Below are 20856 nucleotides of genomic sequence, written 5' to 3'. Positions count from 1 at the left end.
TTGTGATTGGCCTTATTAGGCTGCTCGACAGTGCCACTTTCATTGGCTCATAAAACCTTCATTTTTAAACTTAAACAAAGCCCAACATTGGTGATATTGGTCCAAAGTTTGTCTGTAGAAATTCCTGTGGATTTTGATCAAAGATCGTGGGATAACAAAAGCTATCCAGTCCACATCGATAAACTATCTTGTGGCGCTATTTTGGAGATTGTTTGCTCTACTACTCGATTATTTCACCCTCCGCATTCCTGTGTTGTGTTTCTGACTCTTACCTACTGTACCTCTGACTCATCCATATACTGTACTTTACTGTATGTCTTAATTAACTAAATGCTTTCCTCTCCTCTGTCACTTGTGACCAGTGACCAGGGAGATACATTCTACACTGTTCTTTTTGTTTTTTGGTGTCGGTTTTGGTGTTGGTGGTGCTTCTTTTTTTGGGGGGGGTAGATTTGTCCAACCTTTCTCAAGACATGCATGACAGGGTGGGAGTCGGTTCAGTTAAGTGGGAGGGAGGGTCTTGAGAGCATTCACTTAAAAGGTGGAAGCCCTCTTGTAAGAAAAATTTAACTATTGGTTTAAACTATTTAAAATATTTGTACAACTACAACTTTGAGGGTTCTGAACCAATTCTGAACCAATTCAACACTCTGAACTGGTTCAATATTAGGCGGCGGGAAAAAAAGAACCAAAGCGGTTCAACCCTGGTGGAAAAGGGGCCAGAGAGTGTACAAATGGAACCAAACATGTAGCCTTGTTAACGACAAGTACATTTGGTTCCATTTGTACACCCCGGGGGTTCCGTGAATTGAAAACGGCTCGCTGTGTGTGTTTGTTTCGTTGTCCGAGAACGTCTCTTGCTTCATCCTTTTTGCTTTTTGTTGTTAATACAATTTCACAGATCAGTCATGATAATTCAATGGGTTGCCTTAACCTTAACCTTCTTATATCTGTTAACCTCTCTCGCTCTCTCTCTCTCTGGATTCTTACAGCTGTACTGTTGGTGGGCCTGTCATAATTATTACATAATCACCTAATCACAATAATTTGAGATGATCAATCATCAATTGTTTCCATGTTGGAATGAAAAAATATATATGAAATGTGTCCGTGATTTCTTTGTATATTTAAGTTATGTCATATCTGCCCTGTGCATTTTGTGATTGCGAAGCCTAAAAGGAGAACAGTAATACAAATTGTAACGTTCCAATGTTCAATGCAAAAAAACATAATTAAATCGCTTATCGCAATTATCATGACAACCGTATTAGTGACTGGTTGGATTGAGACTCTAGTGGCTCTTCATGTGGGAGATATCAAACTTATGAAAACGTTTAAAAGTTGAGAGTTCACAGTTTCATCATATGATGCACATCCCAAAGAATATAATATCCTCTCTGTCGGGTGGAAACATATGTCCAAAGCTGTTTTATTTAAAAAAAAATATTTCAACAAATGAGCACAAATAACTTCTTGTAATAGATTTTATCTTCTGAACTACTTAAGCACTGTAGTATACTTTATCGTGTATAATGTTGACGTTAAAAAATCGCTGATCTACTTACTGTACAACCTCACAACGCAATGCATCACGGCACGTTGCGAGCTTCTAGATCTGCCATTTTCACAGTGCGCTTAATAATCGTTCATTAATTGTAATCAAGGTGTCGAGGTGATCCTGGTATCACCTCAACACCTTTCAGTCAGTCACAGACTAGTCGAAAAGAAACACGTGTGTGTGTGTGTGTGTGTGTGTGTGTGTGTGTGTGTGTGTGTGTGTGTGTGTGTGTGTGTGTGTCTCTGTCTGCGTGCGGGTCCCTCCAGACTCCCTCCAGGCTCAGCTGATCAACATGGGCGTGATCCCCACCCTGGTCAAACTGCTGGGACTCCACTCCAACAACACGGCACTGACCGACATGTGTCTCATCGCCTTCGGAAACCTGGCCGAGCTCGGTGCGGAAAAACCTTCAGATTTTTAAGAATATAAACGGCTTGAATCTTGTCTACAGTAAATCCGTTACTTTTACAGGAAAAGGCAGAAAGAAGCCGTGATCCAATGGATCCATAATGTGGTTTTTATTTAGTCACAAGCTCTTGTTAATACTTTTCATTGGTTAAGTATATTATATACTTAAGTATATTATATACTTAGTATATTGTATACTTAACCAATACAATTATTTTAAAGCCAGTGGGTTTTATATATTATATAAGAATAATTTAAATAATTATATTTCTGGAAATCTCCATGGGAAAAAAAAAGAATGGGCTTTTGATTTATGGAACCACAAAATGGCCGCCACTGCTATGCCCTATACGTTTTGTTTAGTGCATCCACTACCAACAAGTCAGATTAGGTCGATGCTAGTCTCGCGTCGCCAGATAATCAGAAATCTGCGCCTGCTCACAACGCTCCACATGTTTGATTATTTCTGGAATTTTTTAAAGCATAATTGCTGATGACAAAAAAGTCAAATAATGGCCGATATATCGGGGAAATTGATATATCAGTCTAGTTTCAATAACCATCTAACAGTAAGTTTTGTCCTGGTAAAACCCATACCAAAGCAGTGCAGAATGAATGTCTTTCTGCCGGTGGTCGATGTGTTTTCAGAGTCCAGCAAAGAGCAGTTCGCGTCCACAAACATCGCAGAGGAGCTGGTGCAGCTATTCAAGAAGCAGTCCGAACACGAGAAGAAGGAGATGATATTCGAGGTCCTCGCTCCTCTGGCGGAAAACGGTAGGTCGCTTGTTTTGTTGTTGGTTTTCATTATCGTGAGGGATTACATTTCATACTTTTCCAGGCTGGAAAAGTATGGAAAATGTAAAACAATGTTTGAAAAAAATAAGAGTCTGAGCTTAGTTGTGAGGACAGCTAGCAGCTTTGCCCCCGAGTCAGCTGACCTCCTGGAAATGGAGGTAGTAGCAGAGGTTAAAAAGTCATCACTGGAAAAGGTCTGGATGAGATTTAATTATGTGAATCACATCAAAGCGTGTCCACTCACGCACACGATGCAACAATGCTTATCTTCTGAAAGTGAACGAACGCAGCTTATCTGCTTGTCTAGTGCAAATCAGTTTGAAGCGGCCGGGCCAGGGACCCCTCAGTGGACCAGGGGGTCCACAGTGGACCGGGGTTCCGCAGGAGTGTGCGTGCGTTTGTGCGTGCGTGCGTGCGTGAGTTATCTGTAGCCTGCAAACTGCAGCCTCATGGCTAGCCAAACGGCATCGCCTACACGCTTTCATCTGCTGTTTTTCAAACTGTGTCAGCCACTCTCTGTCTGCGCTTGCGCACGTGCGTGTTGCTATATTCGTGAGCCTGCGCCAAATGTTGCCACAGATGCAGTAGCAGAATTTGAGAAGCAAGCCAATTTGAGGACCATTTCGCTGGTTGTCACAATGGTTTAAAATTTTAGTTTCAGAGTTAGGCTAAAAAAAATATATTCAAGATAGTAAAATGAAGAAGTTTAGGGATACAGGGTAAGGGGTAGCACAAGATGTAGCACCTAGAGTTTAACGTATGACCTGTGTGTCTTCCCCCTCCCTCCCTCCTCCACCCAGATGCTTTAACGCAGTGGTGTTCAACCAGTGGTCCGGGGACCACCAGTGGTCACTGGTGGGTTCCAGGTGGTCCCCAGCTAAGAGAGTGGACCAAATGGACCCTTATAGATCTTTACCTCTTGATAGTGTAAAATGAAACCAAATGGACCCTTAAGGCATGTACGCATTTTAAGCCCGATTTTAGCCTGATTTGTCACCCCCCGATGAAATTCCTGTGTCGGGCGTGATAATGAACTCTCAACAAAATAACGTGCATCGTTTCATCTTGTGACATACAGTATCAAAAAGAGAAATATTCGGCCTCTTCGACGCCCATGACAACACATCGTCAATATTATGTGTATATGTAATGTATTATGTTTATTTTTGACATTTCCTTGCCTATTGTGACATTCCTTACTACATGTTCATTGCGATGACAAATGCAATGACTAATAGAATTACAGCTCTTTGCAGTAATGTCCCTACGGAGACCGTACACCACTCAGATAGTCTGACATGGTACTTTGTGAACGATAATCAAAAATCACGCAGGTCCATTTGGTTTCAAGAGTTAAATCACTAAATTACTTGCATTACTTAATTTAGAAATCTACATAATCGAGGATGTAGTAGAATTGCTGTGTTGATCAAGGTTTGCCTGTTATCTCTCGAAATGGCATCACATCAATACAGCATGGAATTGTGGACGAAATATTATCCAACGATACGAAGATATTCTTTAGTTTTGGGTCTGAGAGGCGAAACCTCATCAAATGCTGGTCCGTGGCTCAACTGACGAATACATAATGGGCCTTGAAATGGAAAGGGTTGAAAACCCACTGCCTTAACGTATGGCCTGTTGCCTCCAACCCCTTCCTCTCCTCCTCCACGCAGACGTGATCAAGCTGCAGCTGGTGGAGGCCGGCCTGGTGGAGTGTCTTCTGGACGTGGTGGCCCAAACCGTGGACGGGGACCGAGAGGAGGACGTGGCCCAGCTGAAGACGGCCTCCGACCTGATGGTGCTGCTGTTACTGGGAGGTAAGACCTGATGGTGCTGCTGTTACTGGGAGGTAAGACCTGATGGTGCTGCTGTTACTGGGAGGTAAGACCTGATGGTGCTGCTGTTACTGGGAGGTAAGACCTGATGGTGCTGCTGTTACTGGGAGGTAAGACCTGATGGTGCAGGGCTTGACATTAATCTCCGAACATGGTCTTTATGAGCCATAAAGTCACTAAAGACACGTGCATGTGAGCGGAGGTTTGCAGATTTTGGCTGTTCCTTTTATGGCGACGAAGATAAAATAAGGTAACAGATGGAACACAGAACATTTGTTTGATACGTGTGTATGATGCCTCACAAAACCGAACAGAACAAGCTCACAACGTGCTGCAGCGTGATCCCATGCCCTAGGATAGGTGGTGTAGCAAAGACATTTGGAATGGAATTATACTATTCTATGCTTTCTTGTTGCTACACTGCCTGTCTTTGGGAGACTCATTATCGCAACATCGTGAAACTGATTTACATGGCATGGTTAAGGGAATTACGTCGCCAGTTAAGACTTAGCTTAGGGTTAGAGTTGGGGTTAGATTTAGCCGGACTAGGTTAGTATTAGTCGGACTACACGGCCAACACCACGTCGAACAATGGCTGACAACAACGTCAGTATGTGGAAATGTCCATACTGGCTGCATTGAATGGTGTCGACAACAGCTGGTGACGGACATTAAATATGGAGATAACATCTGAAAGTGCTCGTTCATGTCTCTGTACAGACGAGTCCATGCAGAAGCTTTTCGAGGGGGGCAAAGGCAGCGTGTTCCAGAGGGTGCTGTCCTGGGTGCCGTCCCACAACCACCAGCTGCAGCTGGCGGGGGCGCTGGCCATCGCAAACTTCGCCCGCAACGGTAAGTAAGACCGCCCTCTTCTCTTCTGTCATTGGCTCGGGGATTGGGACTGTCAACGATTACAAATTTAGCTTGACGATTAACTAATTTACTGCTGGTCTAATGACGCTCCCCGCCGCCCTCCCATTGTGTTGATGTTTTATCACAGATCTTCTCTTCTGAAAAGAAAAAACTTTTTCAGATGGGGGACCCCCAAATTGGATACGTATATCAAATGTTGTGTCCTCTTGTGCGTCTTGTGTGTGTATGTGTGTCATATGGTCTCTCTCTCTCTTTCTCGCCCCCTGTCTTCTCAGACGGGAACTGCATCCACATGGTGGACACCGGCATCGTCCAGAAGCTGCTGGACCTCCTGGACAGACACGTGGAGGAGGGCAACGTCACTGTGCAGCACGCAGCGCTGAGCGCCCTGAGGAACCTGGCCATACCTGGTGAGATATACCCACACCTGCCACTGTGCAGCACGCAGTAGATGGGGTGAAAAAGCTGGCCAAGCTGGCCAACTCAGATCAAGTTCACGGTTTAAAAGTGGTTAATCCATTGAGACCTGGATGGATGTTCCTGTGTTCACTATTGTTGAAAGGAGGCTTAAATAATGCGAAGGTTTGGGAATCCCTGCCTTACAGAATAATCTTGCAACAATGTCTTCTTCCTTTTGTCCTGCTTTGATCATGAATATGTTTCTCAGTGGTGGAAATTAAGTACATTATAATTTTGAGGTTTTTGTATTTTACCTGAGTATTTCCAATTTCCACTACATCTCAGAGACAGATATTGTACTTTTACTCCACTACATTTATTTGAAGACTTTAGTTACTACTTTTCATTATTATTACAAAACATGCATTAACCACTTCAGCATACATTTGAAAATAGCAGATATACAAGCTGTGAGCTTCTAGACTGCTATTTTCAAATTATTTTTATACACCTGAAAAATGGAACAGTCAACACTACTTCTTCCTCTGCCAACCCACGGTCCATTTTTAACGTTGCACATTCTCCCCGTGGTTGAAAGTATATCTCTCATGACTTCACAATCCATTTTTAACATCCTCACACTGTCGCCGCATGCTTTGCAACAAACACGGCCTCTAATACTAGAGGTATTTTTAACCAAAACGCACTGCTGTGGTTCTTCACAAAATCACACAGTGCTGCTACCTCGCAAAGCCTATATTTACTTTTTTATAGAGATAGCCCTCCCTTTTGTCTGTCTGTCTGTCTGTCTGGGGTATAATTGTTATGTTTCTCTTGGTCTAATAATGGTTTGGTATAGTTGTAGTTACAGTACGTGGGGTGTTTTGAGCTCTGTGGTTTCCCGTTTCTTGTCACTGCTCTAATGTAAACTGTGTTTTGGGGTTTTTTGAATGAATGTTTGTATGTTGTTTAGGGATGTACCGATGAGACATTTTGGCGATATTCTATCGATGTCTGATATAATTAATTGCTGATATAGCTGATAACCGATATAACAGATATGATTTAATTCTGTATTCAAAATATATAATTTTGTCCATTCTGAAAAAAGGCTTATAAACACTGAATTTGAAAAAGCAATGTCTCTTTATTCCAAACCTAGGGATGCACCGTTATTGAAATGTTGGCCCATATCCCAACATCAACAGCTTTAACGTAGTATTTTTATTTAAAAATGTTCCAACTTGTTGACTTGAAAGCTTCCCCAGAAAACACTGATATAATTGCAGCCTTCATCATCACAAAAGGTTTTTTCAGGCTTTTTTATTTCATTTTTCAACATAATTATTATAAAATTAAATGAAACCGATATATTATTTAGATATCGACCCAATACCGATTTTGCATTTTAAGGCCACTATCGGCCAATTCCGATGTGATGACCGTTTCATTGCCCATCCCTGATGATGTGTCCCGTCTCTCTCGTCACAGTGGTCAACAAGTCCAAGATGCTGTCCGCCGGCGTGTCGGACGTGGTGCTGAAGTTCCTGCAGTCCGAGATGCCTCCGGTCCAGTTCAAACTGCTGGGCACGCTGCGCATGCTCATAGACACGCAAGGTAATGTTACATGCAGTATTGTGTAATGTGTTAACATTGAGTGACAGCAGTTTCTTCCAGCGGTGAAATGTCCCTTTAACGTCCGTCCGTCCCCCCTGTCTCGTGTGCGTTCAGCCGAGGCGGCGGACCAGCTGGGGACCAACGGGAAGCTGGTGGAGAGGCTGGTGGAGTGGTGTGAAGCCAAAGACCACGCCGGGGTGATGGGAGAGTCCAACAGACTGCTGTCTGCCCTGATCCGACACAGCAAGTCTAAGGTCAGTGTCATGGCAGACTGCTGTCTGCAGGGTTAGATAGATAGTTTTTTTTAGATAGATAGTTTATTTGTCTCGGTCATGGTTTATCCAGCATTATTACATACAGAAAAGGGATTGAGCGAAAAGGAAAGGGCTGAAGCCGAAGCTTATTATGCCCACCTTTTTGAGATTTCAGTAATCTCATTTCCCATGGTCATGAAATTCCTGGAAATATTAAAAAAAAAGAAAAGAAAAAGAAAAACAATCAAAACATTTTTCAGTCCGGGAAAAGGTCTGGAATTGATCAAGGGTGCTGTTTTAGTTGGCTATGCTTTTGTTTTTGGCTATCGATTTTGTTAATGAAAACCCTTTTCCAAAACATGTATAACATTAGACGATGTATAACATTAGACAAAAGCAGTTTTTCGCCGAATGGACAGCGTGATTGCAGCCTGATGTGTACCAGTATGTGACAAAAAAAAACAGATCTACAAGCTCACAGCGTGCTGCAGCGTGATCCATGCCCTTGGATAGGTGGTGTAGCAAAACATTTGGCACAAAATTAGAATGGAATTATACAATTCTATATTATATGCTTTATTGTTGCTACACTGCCTGTCTTTTGGCAGTAAGAGACTCATTATGCGCTGAATGATTGTTAGATAGGCCTGGAAATGGTCAGTGCTTCTCAACCTTTTCAGCCAGCAACCCCTCCATAATAATCTTATTTTAACTGGGGACCCCCCTCCCCCCCGGGGACCTCCCACCCTGACAGGCACTGGAATTGTAGGGAGTTGAGGTGTTACATTTAGTTTGACTCGGTTCAACAGATAAATATTGTGAAAATGGCACAGCTCACAATAGCAAGCTGAATGCGAGGCATTGTTTGTGTGTGTGTGTGTGTGTGTGTGTGTGTGTGTGTGTGTGTGTGTGTGTGTGTGTGTGTGTGTGTGTGTGTGTGTGTGTGTGTGTGTGTGTGTGTGTGTGTGTGTGTGTGTGTGTGTGTGTGTGTGTGTGTGTGTGTGTGTGTGTGTGTGTGTGTGTGTGTTCTTTTACAGGATGTGGTCAGAACGGTCATCCAGGGAGGCGGAGTCAAGCACCTGATAACCATGGCGACCAGTGAACACATGATCATGCAGAACGAGGCACTTGTCGCTCTGGGCCTCATCGCCGCTCTGGATCTGGGTGAGGAGAACCGCTCTGCACCATGACACCTGTTTACACCTGTTTAAACCTATTTAAATCAGGATCTGGGTGAGGAGAACCGCTCTGCACCGTGACACCTGTTTACACCTGTTTAAACCTATTTAAATCAGTACCAGGGTGCGATGGTTTGTTATAGTGTTCGATAACAACCAGCGAGGAACAGGGAAGCACGGGCGTAGCCAATGCCTCAGTTTCCCAGAAGCAAGCCAGTGACTCATCGATTTCAGCTTACATCATACCAACGAGTCATCCACGTCACCATCTTCAAGGAAAACCCTGCAAGTCTTAAAAGTTATCAAAACATATAAAACAAAAGGCAGGTTTAACGTGTTCAGCAGGGAAAAGACACACACAGTTAGGATAAGGAGTAGAGTTCTCAACGGGCCCTAACTGGACCAGCCCTACTGATTAGCATACATTTTAGGCCCGAAAATGTTTAGGGATGTTAATCGTTAATCGATTAAACGCTGTTAAGACATTTATCAATTAAACCTACATACTTAACAGTTAACAATTAACAATTCGACTGATTAAAACGCGTAACCCGCATTTTAATCAAATACACTACGCTGCCGAGATTGTTGTATTACCTTTAGAGCATACGCTGAATTATTTGGGCTTTTGATCCGTGAAAATCCGGCGAAAAAAGGTTCCTCGGTTTGTTATGAACCGATCGCAATATCCACCATCTTGGTGCACCCGGAAGACGCAGCACAAGACCCGCCTCCATGAGGCGTTGTACCCCATTCATTTGCATTGGCCTCAATTTCCCAGAAGCCCTAGCAGCCCACAGCATGTGTTGATTTCCGGTTTCGTCATCAAAACGAAACCATCTAGTCTCTATCTCCGCGGCAAAGACAGAGTTTATTTTTATTTATTACAATACGGCGGATTAAACACATAAAACAAAAGGCGGGAATGTCGTAAATAGCAGCGCCAGTAACCTGGATTAAACAATTACCGGCAGGCAAACTGTTTTAATTTAAAATTCTGAGGTTCCATCATTGGGTGGTTTTCTGTGAATGTAATGCTGTCTGCCGTGGAACACACATGTGAGCCGGTTAAAAAAGGTCCCCCCGACCTTAGTAGCCACAGAAACTCTCTCTCTGCTTTTGCATGTGATGTGACAAGACAGTTCACTTTACATTTCATTTTATTCCTCATACAAAGATGCCATTGCCTGGCCCTGTATTTCAAATGGTCAAATAAACATTTGATTAAGGAATATAATATGCCTTTTGTATTCTTTCTGTATATCAGCTAAATGCATTATTGAGGGACATTAAGATACTCAGATAAAAAACCCGTATTAATTATCAATTAATTAATTAATTGCAATCCCTAATATGGAGATAAGAGGTTTCTGACAAACGACATCCAGTTCCAGAGAAATGAGGTCACCCTTCCTTCCTTCACGGAGATTATTTTCTGCAATGACATTGCTTCTGCAGACAGACCGTGATGACAGCCAGGCAGAGCAGCTCTCATCCAATATGACACACAAGTACCAATCTGTAAGGTCCCAGGTGGATATGTGACTAACTAATGACACTTGTAATTTGTTAATTAAGATTAATCATAGTTTAATCATTTTTGTGGCTCGATGTTCACGTTCTTGTGCCGTTAAAAAACCCTACAATCTGCTGGAAAAAAAGGACATTGTATCTCAGAGTTCAGTTGGTACGCCAGATTCGGTGACTTAAAGGGGCATTCCACTCATTTTCAACATTTTGTGATGTGATTCACTATGTTAATGATTTTTTTCAGACCTCCAGTTCTAGGAAACACAGAATGGGGGGTACTTTTTTATTATTTCCACACAACAGTTACAGCTCTAAGGTATATTAATGACAAAGTAAAATGTAAAATGTTGAAAATGAGTGGAATGCCCCTTTAACAAATTCTGAGGACTTTCGGCAAGGCAAGGGCACTTTTATTTGCGTAGTTAGTACATTTCAATGACGAGGCAATTCACAGAACATCAAGCAAAGGTAACACGATTATACAATGACATCAGGACGCATGAACCAGCTCAGTAGCCTTGTGGTTAGAGTGTCTGCCCTGAGACACTCTGCCTCTCTCTCTCTCTCTCAGGTCATAAGAACGTTGGTTCTACAACTGGTTCCGTTCTAGATTCTTGGAACCTTTGTGCGTTCACGGAACCAGCGACCATTTTTTGGTTCCATTTCCGAACCAACTTTTAGGAAACATAAATTGAACTGGTTCAATGTCAGGCAGGAAAAAAATTCGTTTTCTGAAATGCTGCTTGCTCTCTCTCGCTGTCTCTCTCTCTCTCTTTCTCTCTCTGTCATTAAGTCACAGCAGAGAAGGACCTTGTGGATTCGTTTTCTCAATCGTTGCACATTATCTCTCTCTCTCTCTCTCTCTCTCTCTCTCTCTCTCTCTCTCTCGCTCTCTCTGTGTCGTTGCAGTTGCAGCAGAGAAGGACTTTGTGGGGTCCAGTCTGGTTCCGGTGCTTCACAAACTGCTGTCGGACGAGAGGAGCGCTCCGGAGATCAAGTACAACTCTATGATCCTCGTCTGTTCGGTCATGGGATCAGGTGAGCCATGCTGTACTGTGCATTACATTCTATGATTCTGGGCTGCTCTAGCCTCGCATAGCCAGCCTTCATCTGCCTTTGCTCTGCCTACGGAACTCGCCTATCGGCTCGTTCCTGCAGCAACGCAGTCGTGCCACTAATTGCGGTAAAGCACAGCCTCTCGAAATATTGCATACCTGTAAATAACAAGCCCGTTTCTCTCCTGTTGTCTCCTCAGAACCAATCATAACAAACCCCTTCCTCTCACTTGCCATAGCACTTGCCCTAGCCTCGACGACCTTACAGGCGTATGCTATGGCTAAACTAGATAGCATTTCATGTAGACATACTCTAGTCTATAGTGTATACTGATAGATTCATTGTACAGATATTCTACTGTTAGACGGATGTTAGGTTCTTAGCTTACTTATATTCCTTGATGACTATTTCTATACATTTGATGTATTACCTTTACCATGCATTGTTCTTGCTTACTGTAAATCGCTCTGGATTAAGAGCATCTGCTAAATGCCTAAATTATAAATTGTCTCCTGATATCAGATCCTCTGACACCACGTGGTCACCAAGCTGTAGAACCAGGGACATTTTTGTGGCGAAAGTTGTGGCAAATCTACCACTACCTTTTTTCACAAATATGTAAGGTACTAATTGGCCATAGCCGTCATCACCAATGTGATGAGGTCATCAAATTTGGAAAAGTGGCATAAAAGAAGTCACGTTTTTAGCCGAAGGAGTGTTTTTTGTGCAAAACAAATGCTTGCAATGTATTCAGAATCATGAAAAAACCCTAGTTTGACACGTCACATGCTACTAGAAGTGGAATGAAACATTTTGCCTTATATAGGTTGTTAACTTTCACAATGTTTCCCAAGGGAGTTGGCTTGGAACAAATTGAGAGGCGACAGTAGACACCTTTTTATAAACACATTTGTGAATAAAGCTATTATTGGAAAGCATTTCTTTTGCAGATTTGCCACAAATTCCGCTAACTTTCCCTAACTAAAGAAAAATGTGTTAGCTTTATGTTATGCTTTAGCTATTTTTGAAAAATCGAAGAACGACTGACATAGAAACATAGCTTTTTCAGAAAACTGTCAGGATATAGAAGACATTTTTTAGAATCTGATCTCAGATCTGATCATAGCATCCTCTCCTCATGCAGAGCCCCTGAGCAGAGAGGTCCAGGGCCTGGCGTTCATAGACGTGGTGTCCAAGCTGCGAGCGCACGACAACAAGACGGTGTCCCACCAGGCGTCGCTGACCGAGCAGCGGCTCACCGCCCAAAGCTAAATGACTCTGACCCCCACCTCCACCCCCAAACCCCCCCCCCCCCACCCACCCACCTCCACCCCCAATGCTTAGGGCTCTCACAGTTATTACATGATCGCCTGATCGCTATTATTTGAGATATGTTATTCTTTGCGTGATCGTCAATCGTTGCCACGTTGAAAAACGACTGATTTTCAAGCAGATCAGCTACTACTACTACATTTTTTTTGGAAAGGAAATAAAAAAGGGAAATCTGTGATTTCTTTGTATATTTAAGTTATCTGTCATATCTGCCCCCCCCTCCCCCCCTGTGCAATTTGTGATTACGAAGCAGGTAAATGGAAATACAAATTGTAACGTTCCAATTATGTTCAATGCAAAAAAAAACACAATTAGTTAATCGCAATTATTGGTGTGACAATGAGTGGTCAGTTCCATGTGTAACGGTGACAGCCCTACCCATTCCCCCCCTGCACCACCCCACCTCCCTGCCACGCCGTGCCCGCCAACCATCGTCATGTGCCAAGGTATCTCCCCCCCCCCCCCCCACCCCCCGCCCACTTCAACTGCCAGCTGGCCCGGGCGGACGGTTGTTTTCTTATTTTATTTTTGTCCCGTCCCGTCCTTCGAGCCCCGAGCACACCACCAACCCCTATCCACCACCGACCAAAAACCCTGTTTATTATCCTACCGACTCCCCCCCCCCCCCCCCCCCCCCCCCCAAAAAAAAAAAACCATTACCACTGGGGGTGTAACGATACATTTGAACTCATTGACCACCACTGAAACCCCCGGCGCTGTCGGCTACCGCCACCATAGACCATAGCGCTCTTTCACTTGGGAAACAAGGCCGTTTCCTGTCCCCCAAAAACACTTACAAACGATACAGTTGTTGCTGTTTACATATTGATATACTTTGTTTCTTGAAAGTATATTCCCTGGCTCTAGCGCCACGGTAAAAAATAAATAAAATAAAAGGCGTGGCCTGTAGATTGATGTTACCATAAGTGCGCATCGCTGTTTGATGACGTTGCGTAGAGTGATCCTAATGAGCAAAAGAGGTGGCTGAAATGTGCCTGAATAATGCGTTTTATATTAACTGTACATTATGTGAAGACGTTGAGGGCGGGATAATAAGCCTAGACCCAAGCCAGAGTTTATGAATAGTCTGGGGCACGTTGGGAGGCAAGTGGAGTGCTGCTAAGCTCACACACAACGTCGACCCTATTCCGATCCTGGCAGTGGGATAAAAAAAATATTTTTCAATGCAGTTACTATATCGTTACATCCCTAATTACCACCAACAGCCCCACCCCCTCCCTCCCCCCAACCCCGTGCATGCCCCCCCCCCCCCCTGTCTCTATGGCGAACAAAAGGCGCCGTAGAGTAAACAAAATGTCAACCGCAATAGATAAAGAACAGACGACTCTCTTTTTAATGACCATAGCTGTGATGATGATGAGGATGATGATGATAATGCCACCGAACGAATAGCCCGCCAGTAAAAAAAAGAAAAAAAAACACAAAACAAAAAAATGTACAAACACAAAAAACAATCTTGTTGTGTGTGTGCAGAAGGTTTTTTCTTTGTCTTCTTTTTATTTAAAAATGTAATAATAATAATAATAATGATAAATGAAAAAAAAAAAAAAGCCATTCATCATGACGTGACCAATCGTGTCTCTCCATGTAGCTTGAATCAGTTGACTTGAAAAAAACGTGCATGTTTTCGTCCTGTTGACGATGTGTCGGTGTTCATGTTCATAATACCGCCACCCTACCTCCTACCTAGCCCCTCCCCCCCACCGCCACCCTCTCTTTCTTGCATACTCTGAAGTCTGGACCCCCCCTCCCCCCCCCCCCCCCCCCCCTCCCATCAGCTTACTCTAAGATATGTCTTTATTTGTTGTTGTTTTTTTCTACACTTTGCCTTTCGGGGGTCTCAACTCTTTGACGTTTTTATTTTCCGACGTCGCTCTCAAGACACACACATTTGTTGCTGTTCTCGACCGCTGTCGCCACCTGCTGGCCGACGGAGGAAATCGGTGGCGACCGCAGGTTTCGGCAAATCACAAGATACTTACGTACGTGGAATGTGTTTTTGAGCGGTGCACCGCTCCAATGATTGGCTATGTGTGTCCCTATGTATGTTTGGAGTATCAACAGCTGCAATACCGCTGGGTGACCTAAAGTGGCACTGTTGAGCAGCCTAAACACACACACTCATACACACAGAGGCCAGGGAGGAGGGCTTGACACACACGCACACTGCACTGCTCAGTTCGCACGGGTGCGATTTTTATTAAGCCCTCCAAAAACATAGCATGTCAACGACTCCAGATGTGGAAACGACCTAATCCTGGATTGTTGTTTATTCCAAAGCTCGATCGTAACAGAGAAGGTATTATTTATTATTGCAGTATGGATCTCGGAGCGTGCTGTAGAGGTCAGCAGTGAGCTCGCCGCCGGCACTCCCTACGCTAAGCTCGGCTCTCGCGTAGCGCCTCTCGTGTCCGTGGTTAGACACGGGACGATAATAGTTATCGTTTATCATGGGCAAAAAAAAACGCTCACAATAGTCGTATCGCAGACATTTTAATTCATTGTGAAATTGTCCTCAGTCACAGTAGGATGAATTCAGCTTTTGTTGCAGCTGCAAATCCTCTTAAACCTTTACTTCACTTGATAAAGTGGAGATGTAAAGAGCGCATTTGGTACGCCCTTATTTCACTCTGTCTGCACAAATCCATTTGCCAAAATTATTTTTTTTCATTGTCTATTCTTTGGCGAACATTCCCCAACCCCTGGGGGTTCAAGTGGTTAAATGTTAAGTTTTCAATCATATCATATCATATCATAATATCGTTAATGGCAATTATTTTTGCCACAATAATGGTGCCATGAAACACTCAAGAACAATGTTTATTTATTTATTCTTCTTCCGCTGAGTGATTGGGTTGCCATGGTGATTGGGTTGCCATGACTTTGCAATTAAGCAAAGGAACGGGATCTCGCAAACACAGGAACAAAGGCGCTGGGAGTCGACGTATGGACTTCATAAGCAAACGCGCCATCGGTCGAGTTCGTTGGGTGAAGCCCGCCCACCGCGTGTGTGTGCGTGTGTGTGTGCGTGTGTGTGTGTATTTTTAACCCATTAAAACCGGGAAAGCATCTGTGTGTCCTTGTAGACTTTAGTGTTGGCTATTCAGAAATGGATACATGTACAAGCTCCTTGTACATCTGAATCGGCCTCAGGTCTTACTGAGTTAATACATTGTGTGTGAAGGTGGGTTGCGGGTGGTGGTGGTGGTGGGGGGGGGGGGGTAGACCACGAGGAGGACAGGGGTTTGGGAGGCGACGGCAGGTCAACGGGACGTTGGCGTGAATTTACCGTGCGCTACAGCGTTAGAATAGCTACAGTGCTAGCACATAATTTTTTGAAAGAATGGCTAATAGAATGCAGGCACCGGTCAACACTCTGTCACTGTCTTTGTACCGTCGCAAAGTCGCCTAGAAGATGATTATCCGCTTTAAAAAAAAGTTGTGCTGTGTAACGTTTCATTTCAGTAGTCTTTTTTTTTTTTTTCTGGCGACACCTCTCGGACTGGTCTGCGGTCCGTTTAGAACTGCGATTCCCAGAATTCAGTTGGTGACTCGTGGCGCAAGTTCGATTGAGACTGCGCCCCTCCGTTGCGCTCTAAAACTGTACTTTATCCCTACTACCAGTAGGAGGTGCGCGGGACCATTTACTCAAAGGCAAAGGCGATTCCACACTCACATACGAGTGAGATGTTGGATCGCAGCGGGGTCTGATTGGCGAGGATATGTCGGCAAGCAACGACAGTGTCATGCTGTGTTCACACAGGCAGATACGAAGATACAAGCTGCCATTCATTTTCAATGGAAGTCAGCGACATGAAGATATACAAAGATACATCCGACATTTGTAGCTGCTGCAAAAGCAGCTACAAAAAAAAGTTGAGCTAGCTTCAACTTCAGCTACAAAGATACAAGTTACAACGTATCTTTGAATCTGCCAGTGTGAAACAATGTGTTTCCGGTACATTTCTGGTGCCTCTGTCGTTCTGGCGTGAGCGTCGTGGGCAGACGGATGCAAGAAGAGTGGCCACCTCGATCTAAAATTGGCTATTTTGTCCGAAATGTTACAAAGTGTAAAGTTTGAAAAATGGGCTGAAGTAAAGCAAAGTGTACACGATTTCAGTCATTTGGATTCTATAGAAGTCCTAGATGTCCTCAATCTGTGATTTCTTCACCTTGTCGGCAGTCTGTAGAACATCAGGCACAATATTACTAAAAGATCATTTGACTTATTATGCTAATTGTTTTGGAAATAGCGAGCGCTCCTTCTTGAGATTTTATTTTGCTTTAATCCATGCGTCACGCTACATCACTATCAGACATACGTTTATCTTTCAGCATCGATTAGGCCCCAAAATGATCGGATGAACAGGTTTTGTAGCAATTTGTTACAATTGTAGAAATATTAGGCCTTCATTGGCTAATGTTCAAGCATGTTCTAATCATGTACACTTAACATTACTGACCTTTTCTATCAGCTTGCAGCTTTCTAGTCCAGCCACAAGTCTAGTGGCAAGATTTTGATGATCCATGATTGGCTGGCCTCTAAGCCAATGGGAGTCTAAGGTGCGATTCATACTCCTATTTTAGAGCCGAATAAAAGTCGGTTCCGTGCTGTAGAGCCTACAATGTGACGTCATTTGAGGTTCGGGGGGCGGGTACCGTCCTAAAGTCGGCTCTTCAGTGCTACTGAAAATTTCTGACGAGCCGAAATCATTTCGGCACTACAGCGCCGAAACCGGTAAAATAGGAGTATGAATCGGCTCTTAGCCCGCTCTCCTCTCCCCACCAAAAAGCCCAGCTAAGGTACAATATTCAAGGGAATGGAATGCAAGCTGATATACAATGACTTGAGTCATTATATATCAGCTGATGATGTATATCACATTTTGGGGGGGGGGGGGGGTAGACAATCGAGGTGCCTACTTTCGGGCAGACCCCCCGTGAAATACTGTTCAGAGAAGTATATAAAGAACATATTTATGTAGAAATGGTTATTGGGGAAAATACACCAATGAAAGATCACAAATAATTTGAGTTACACAGTATGGCTTTGAATGGTGTGATATCGTAGTTGGTTCTTTCTGGAATTCTTCGACAACGCGCAAATGATCACGGCATGTCTGATTACACGGTGGTTCTCAACCTTTCCCCCCCCCCTCCCGCCAAAATAATAATAATCATATTTCAACTGGGGACCCCCAAAATAATCGTATTTCAACTGGGGACCCACCAAAATTCCCCCCATGCTGACAAGCACTTTGCCTAAATATTGTGGGGAAATAGCCGATCTACAAGCTCACAACGCCTGTGCGCTTGTAGATCAGCTATTTAGCTAAACGTTTGCCTCTTAAGTCATTTGACAATTTGGCCATTGTTTGACCATTTTATAGAATCGTTTGTTGATTACGTTTGATGCAGTAATGGTCTGTTTTCATTTCATTGCGTTTATTTTCGTTCTTTCCTTTTTTTGGAGGTATCAAAAAGGTCAAGTCCTTAAATATACTGTCATCTGGGGGACCCCCCCCCAAATATCATGTGGGGCCCCCTGGGGAGCCTCGACCCACAGGTTGAGAACCACTGGGATACTGTACTAGCACTCTTCTTTACTGTACATGTACATGTTTACTGTACATGTCCCACACTGTACATGTGCATCGTGTTTACATGTACTTGTACATGTTTATTGTACACGTCCCACACTCACTGTACAGGATCTCTTTTGTCAGGTATGAATGGTTATTTATGGAGATTTGTACCCTTCTAATGACATGTCCAAATAAAGATGTATAACCCACAAAGTAACTGCATAATAAAATAAATAGTACTATAAAGTTTAAATGTTTGTTGTAAATGTCACAAGCTGTACATTTGGAGGAGTCTGTAAAGTCAGCACACATAATTAAAAAGATGATTGCTGGAGATCATGTGTTTTCACCGTTATTGGAATTGTTTTTCTACTTATTTACATATAGTGATTTGCACCGAGGATGCCAGTCGTAGGCACGTCTCATAACTGGCGAGGCGCAGAGCGAGTAGAGTAATGCTGTCATCTTAGGCCCAAACCTAACCAATGATTCGCCATGCAGGTAACTGCGACGCCGGTCATATCACACACACAAGTGCTGATTTTAAACCGCATGGGTCTCTGCGGCAACAAGTGTTTTCGCGACTTGATGTAAAGCGACACGCAGACACACACCAGAGTAAAGCGACATGCACGCACGCAGACACACCAGAGTAAAGCGACACGCACGCACGCAGACACACACCAGAGTAAAGCGACACGCACGCACGCAGACACACACCAGAGTAAAGCGACACGCACGCAGACACACACCAGAGCCGGGTAGTGTGACACGGACGGACGGACGGATCACTTGGATGGAAACTAGTTTTTCTCATGCCAATAAAGCTCCTTTGAATTGAATCACATGTGGCGACGTGCAACGGGACATATCGGAGCGCTGCGACGAACACACGGTTGTGTCTTGAATCATTGGTGTGCTTTGGGCCTTACGGTGAGAGTAATTATATTTTCTCTGATGAGTGGAAACCTCATATGTTGGAAAAAGTGTTACTTTTCAAGATTCAAATACTAGCAAAAGTAGCAGATCTAGAAGCTCAAGCGCGTTGATTTGCGCCACGTTTCGAGCTTGTGGATCTTCTACTGTTGATGCCTTTGTGTGACGCTGTAGTTTGTGCGATCGAGTGGGAACAGAGTGGAATTCCCATGCACCCGCCATTCTGACTATGTGGCTTCCGCGCGCGGACAGGGTTAGTAATGACTAATGAGCGCGTCGGAATAGAGGGTTTCAGAATGCCGGTGTGTGACCTGATCAAGTAGGGCGTTAATTTACGAGAGAAAAAACACAACATTTTAATATGGAGATAATAAGCTTCTGCCCGACAGCAATGATATGAAGATGGGTTTAAAATGGGTGAAGTGGTCCTTTAAACACTATGAGTTGAGTTCAAGTGTCACTCATGTGAGATTGACTGGACGAGGCGTTTAGCTGTCAGTCACCTTCATTTATTCGATATTAAGCATATCAGTGGGTCAATATTAGACAGGAAATGAGGTCAACGGTACACAGGAAATGAGGAGCGGAGGAAAGGGAGGAGGTAGTTACGGTGGAATTCTGCGTTATCTACATTATCCAATTTCCTGGAGATGACAACGCGACCCGACGAGTTTCCCACGGGAGCTGACAAGGGTCGTTTGGGCACCCTTCATCATTAAGCCCCGGGTTATCGCCGCGTGTTGTTGGGCAGAAACCTCTTATGATCTTTTTTGTCTTTCCTTAGGAATGCCTATCGGTGTATCGGACACATATCGGTATCGGACGATATTTACAGCTAGCGGAACATTTATATCGCAAAAGGGAATCATCTGTATCCGTATCGGCCAATATTTTCCCTGTCGGTGCACCCCTACTTTTCATAAACTAATGCCCTTAACGGTCTACAAGCTCCAAACGTATCGATCTAGATCGGCTAGTTGTACAAGATGAACAAAATAGTCAAAAAAGGCAAAGACGTTTAGGGGTAAGGGGTGAGGCAGTGATGAAAATAGGGCCACACAATATCTATATGGCTGGACCGTCAGGACTGAAACTATTATAGTCGTTTGAAACAAATGCCACAATAATGGATCAAATGACCATGACCATGGATCTACTCGTACTGTGTATGCATGTGTCTATGAAAGGGTAAAACATTTCATTCCCTTCGTCCCATGTTATGTTCAGATCAATCAACAAGTGCAAGAAAGGAACAAAAACATATTTTACAAACCCTCCATCATAGGGCATCATCAGGAAACCTGGTATCTCTCATAGAATAGTTATTCAGTAACTGACTGTACAGTACTTGTAGGGATTCAGGATATGTGGGCACCTCGGCAGGTGATGTCATGGTAACCCCTGCTTGTAATGTAAAGTATACATGATGTGAATATGCACGGTACATAATTATCAGACTTCATTTTTATCCGCCAA

The 20856-nt window shown here is 43.6% G+C and overlaps 1 protein-coding gene across 3 annotated transcripts in view; it reads left to right on the top strand.

The window, feature by feature from the left end:
- Positions 1-18771, top strand: part of rap1gds1 (RAP1, GTP-GDP dissociation stimulator 1) — a 37599-nt gene extending 18828 nt beyond the window's left edge. For 2 of the 3 annotated variants that reach the window (XM_083789050.1, XM_083789049.1), the window contains 10 exons: positions 1825-1953; positions 2615-2740; positions 4438-4581; positions 5320-5451; positions 5748-5882; positions 7363-7488; positions 7603-7742; positions 8780-8906; positions 11360-11488; positions 12651-13443. In XM_083789050.1, the coding sequence (XP_083645176.1) occupies positions 1825-1953; positions 2615-2740; positions 4438-4581; positions 5320-5451; positions 5748-5882; positions 7363-7488; positions 7603-7742; positions 8780-8906; positions 11360-11488; positions 12651-12778 (1316 nt within the window). In that variant the 3' untranslated portion in view covers positions 12779-13443. Of the gene's footprint in view, positions 1-1824; positions 1954-2614; positions 2741-4437; positions 4582-5319; positions 5452-5747; positions 5883-7362; positions 7489-7602; positions 7743-8779; positions 8907-11359; positions 11489-12650; positions 13444-16483; positions 16966-16996 lie in introns of those variants that run through there. The other variant, XR_014570676.1, reaches the window with a different exon arrangement.
- The last annotated feature ends 2085 nt before the right edge of the window (positions 18772-20856 follow it).

Source organism: Protomyctophum parallelum (assembly GCF_964188405.1).
Source record: "Protomyctophum parallelum genome assembly, chromosome: 18".
NCBI classification, from domain to species: Eukaryota; Metazoa; Chordata; class Actinopteri; order Myctophiformes; family Myctophidae; genus Protomyctophum; species Protomyctophum parallelum.
The sequence above is the reverse complement of the archived record's forward strand: the minus strand, read 5'-3'. Positions and strand labels throughout refer to the sequence as shown.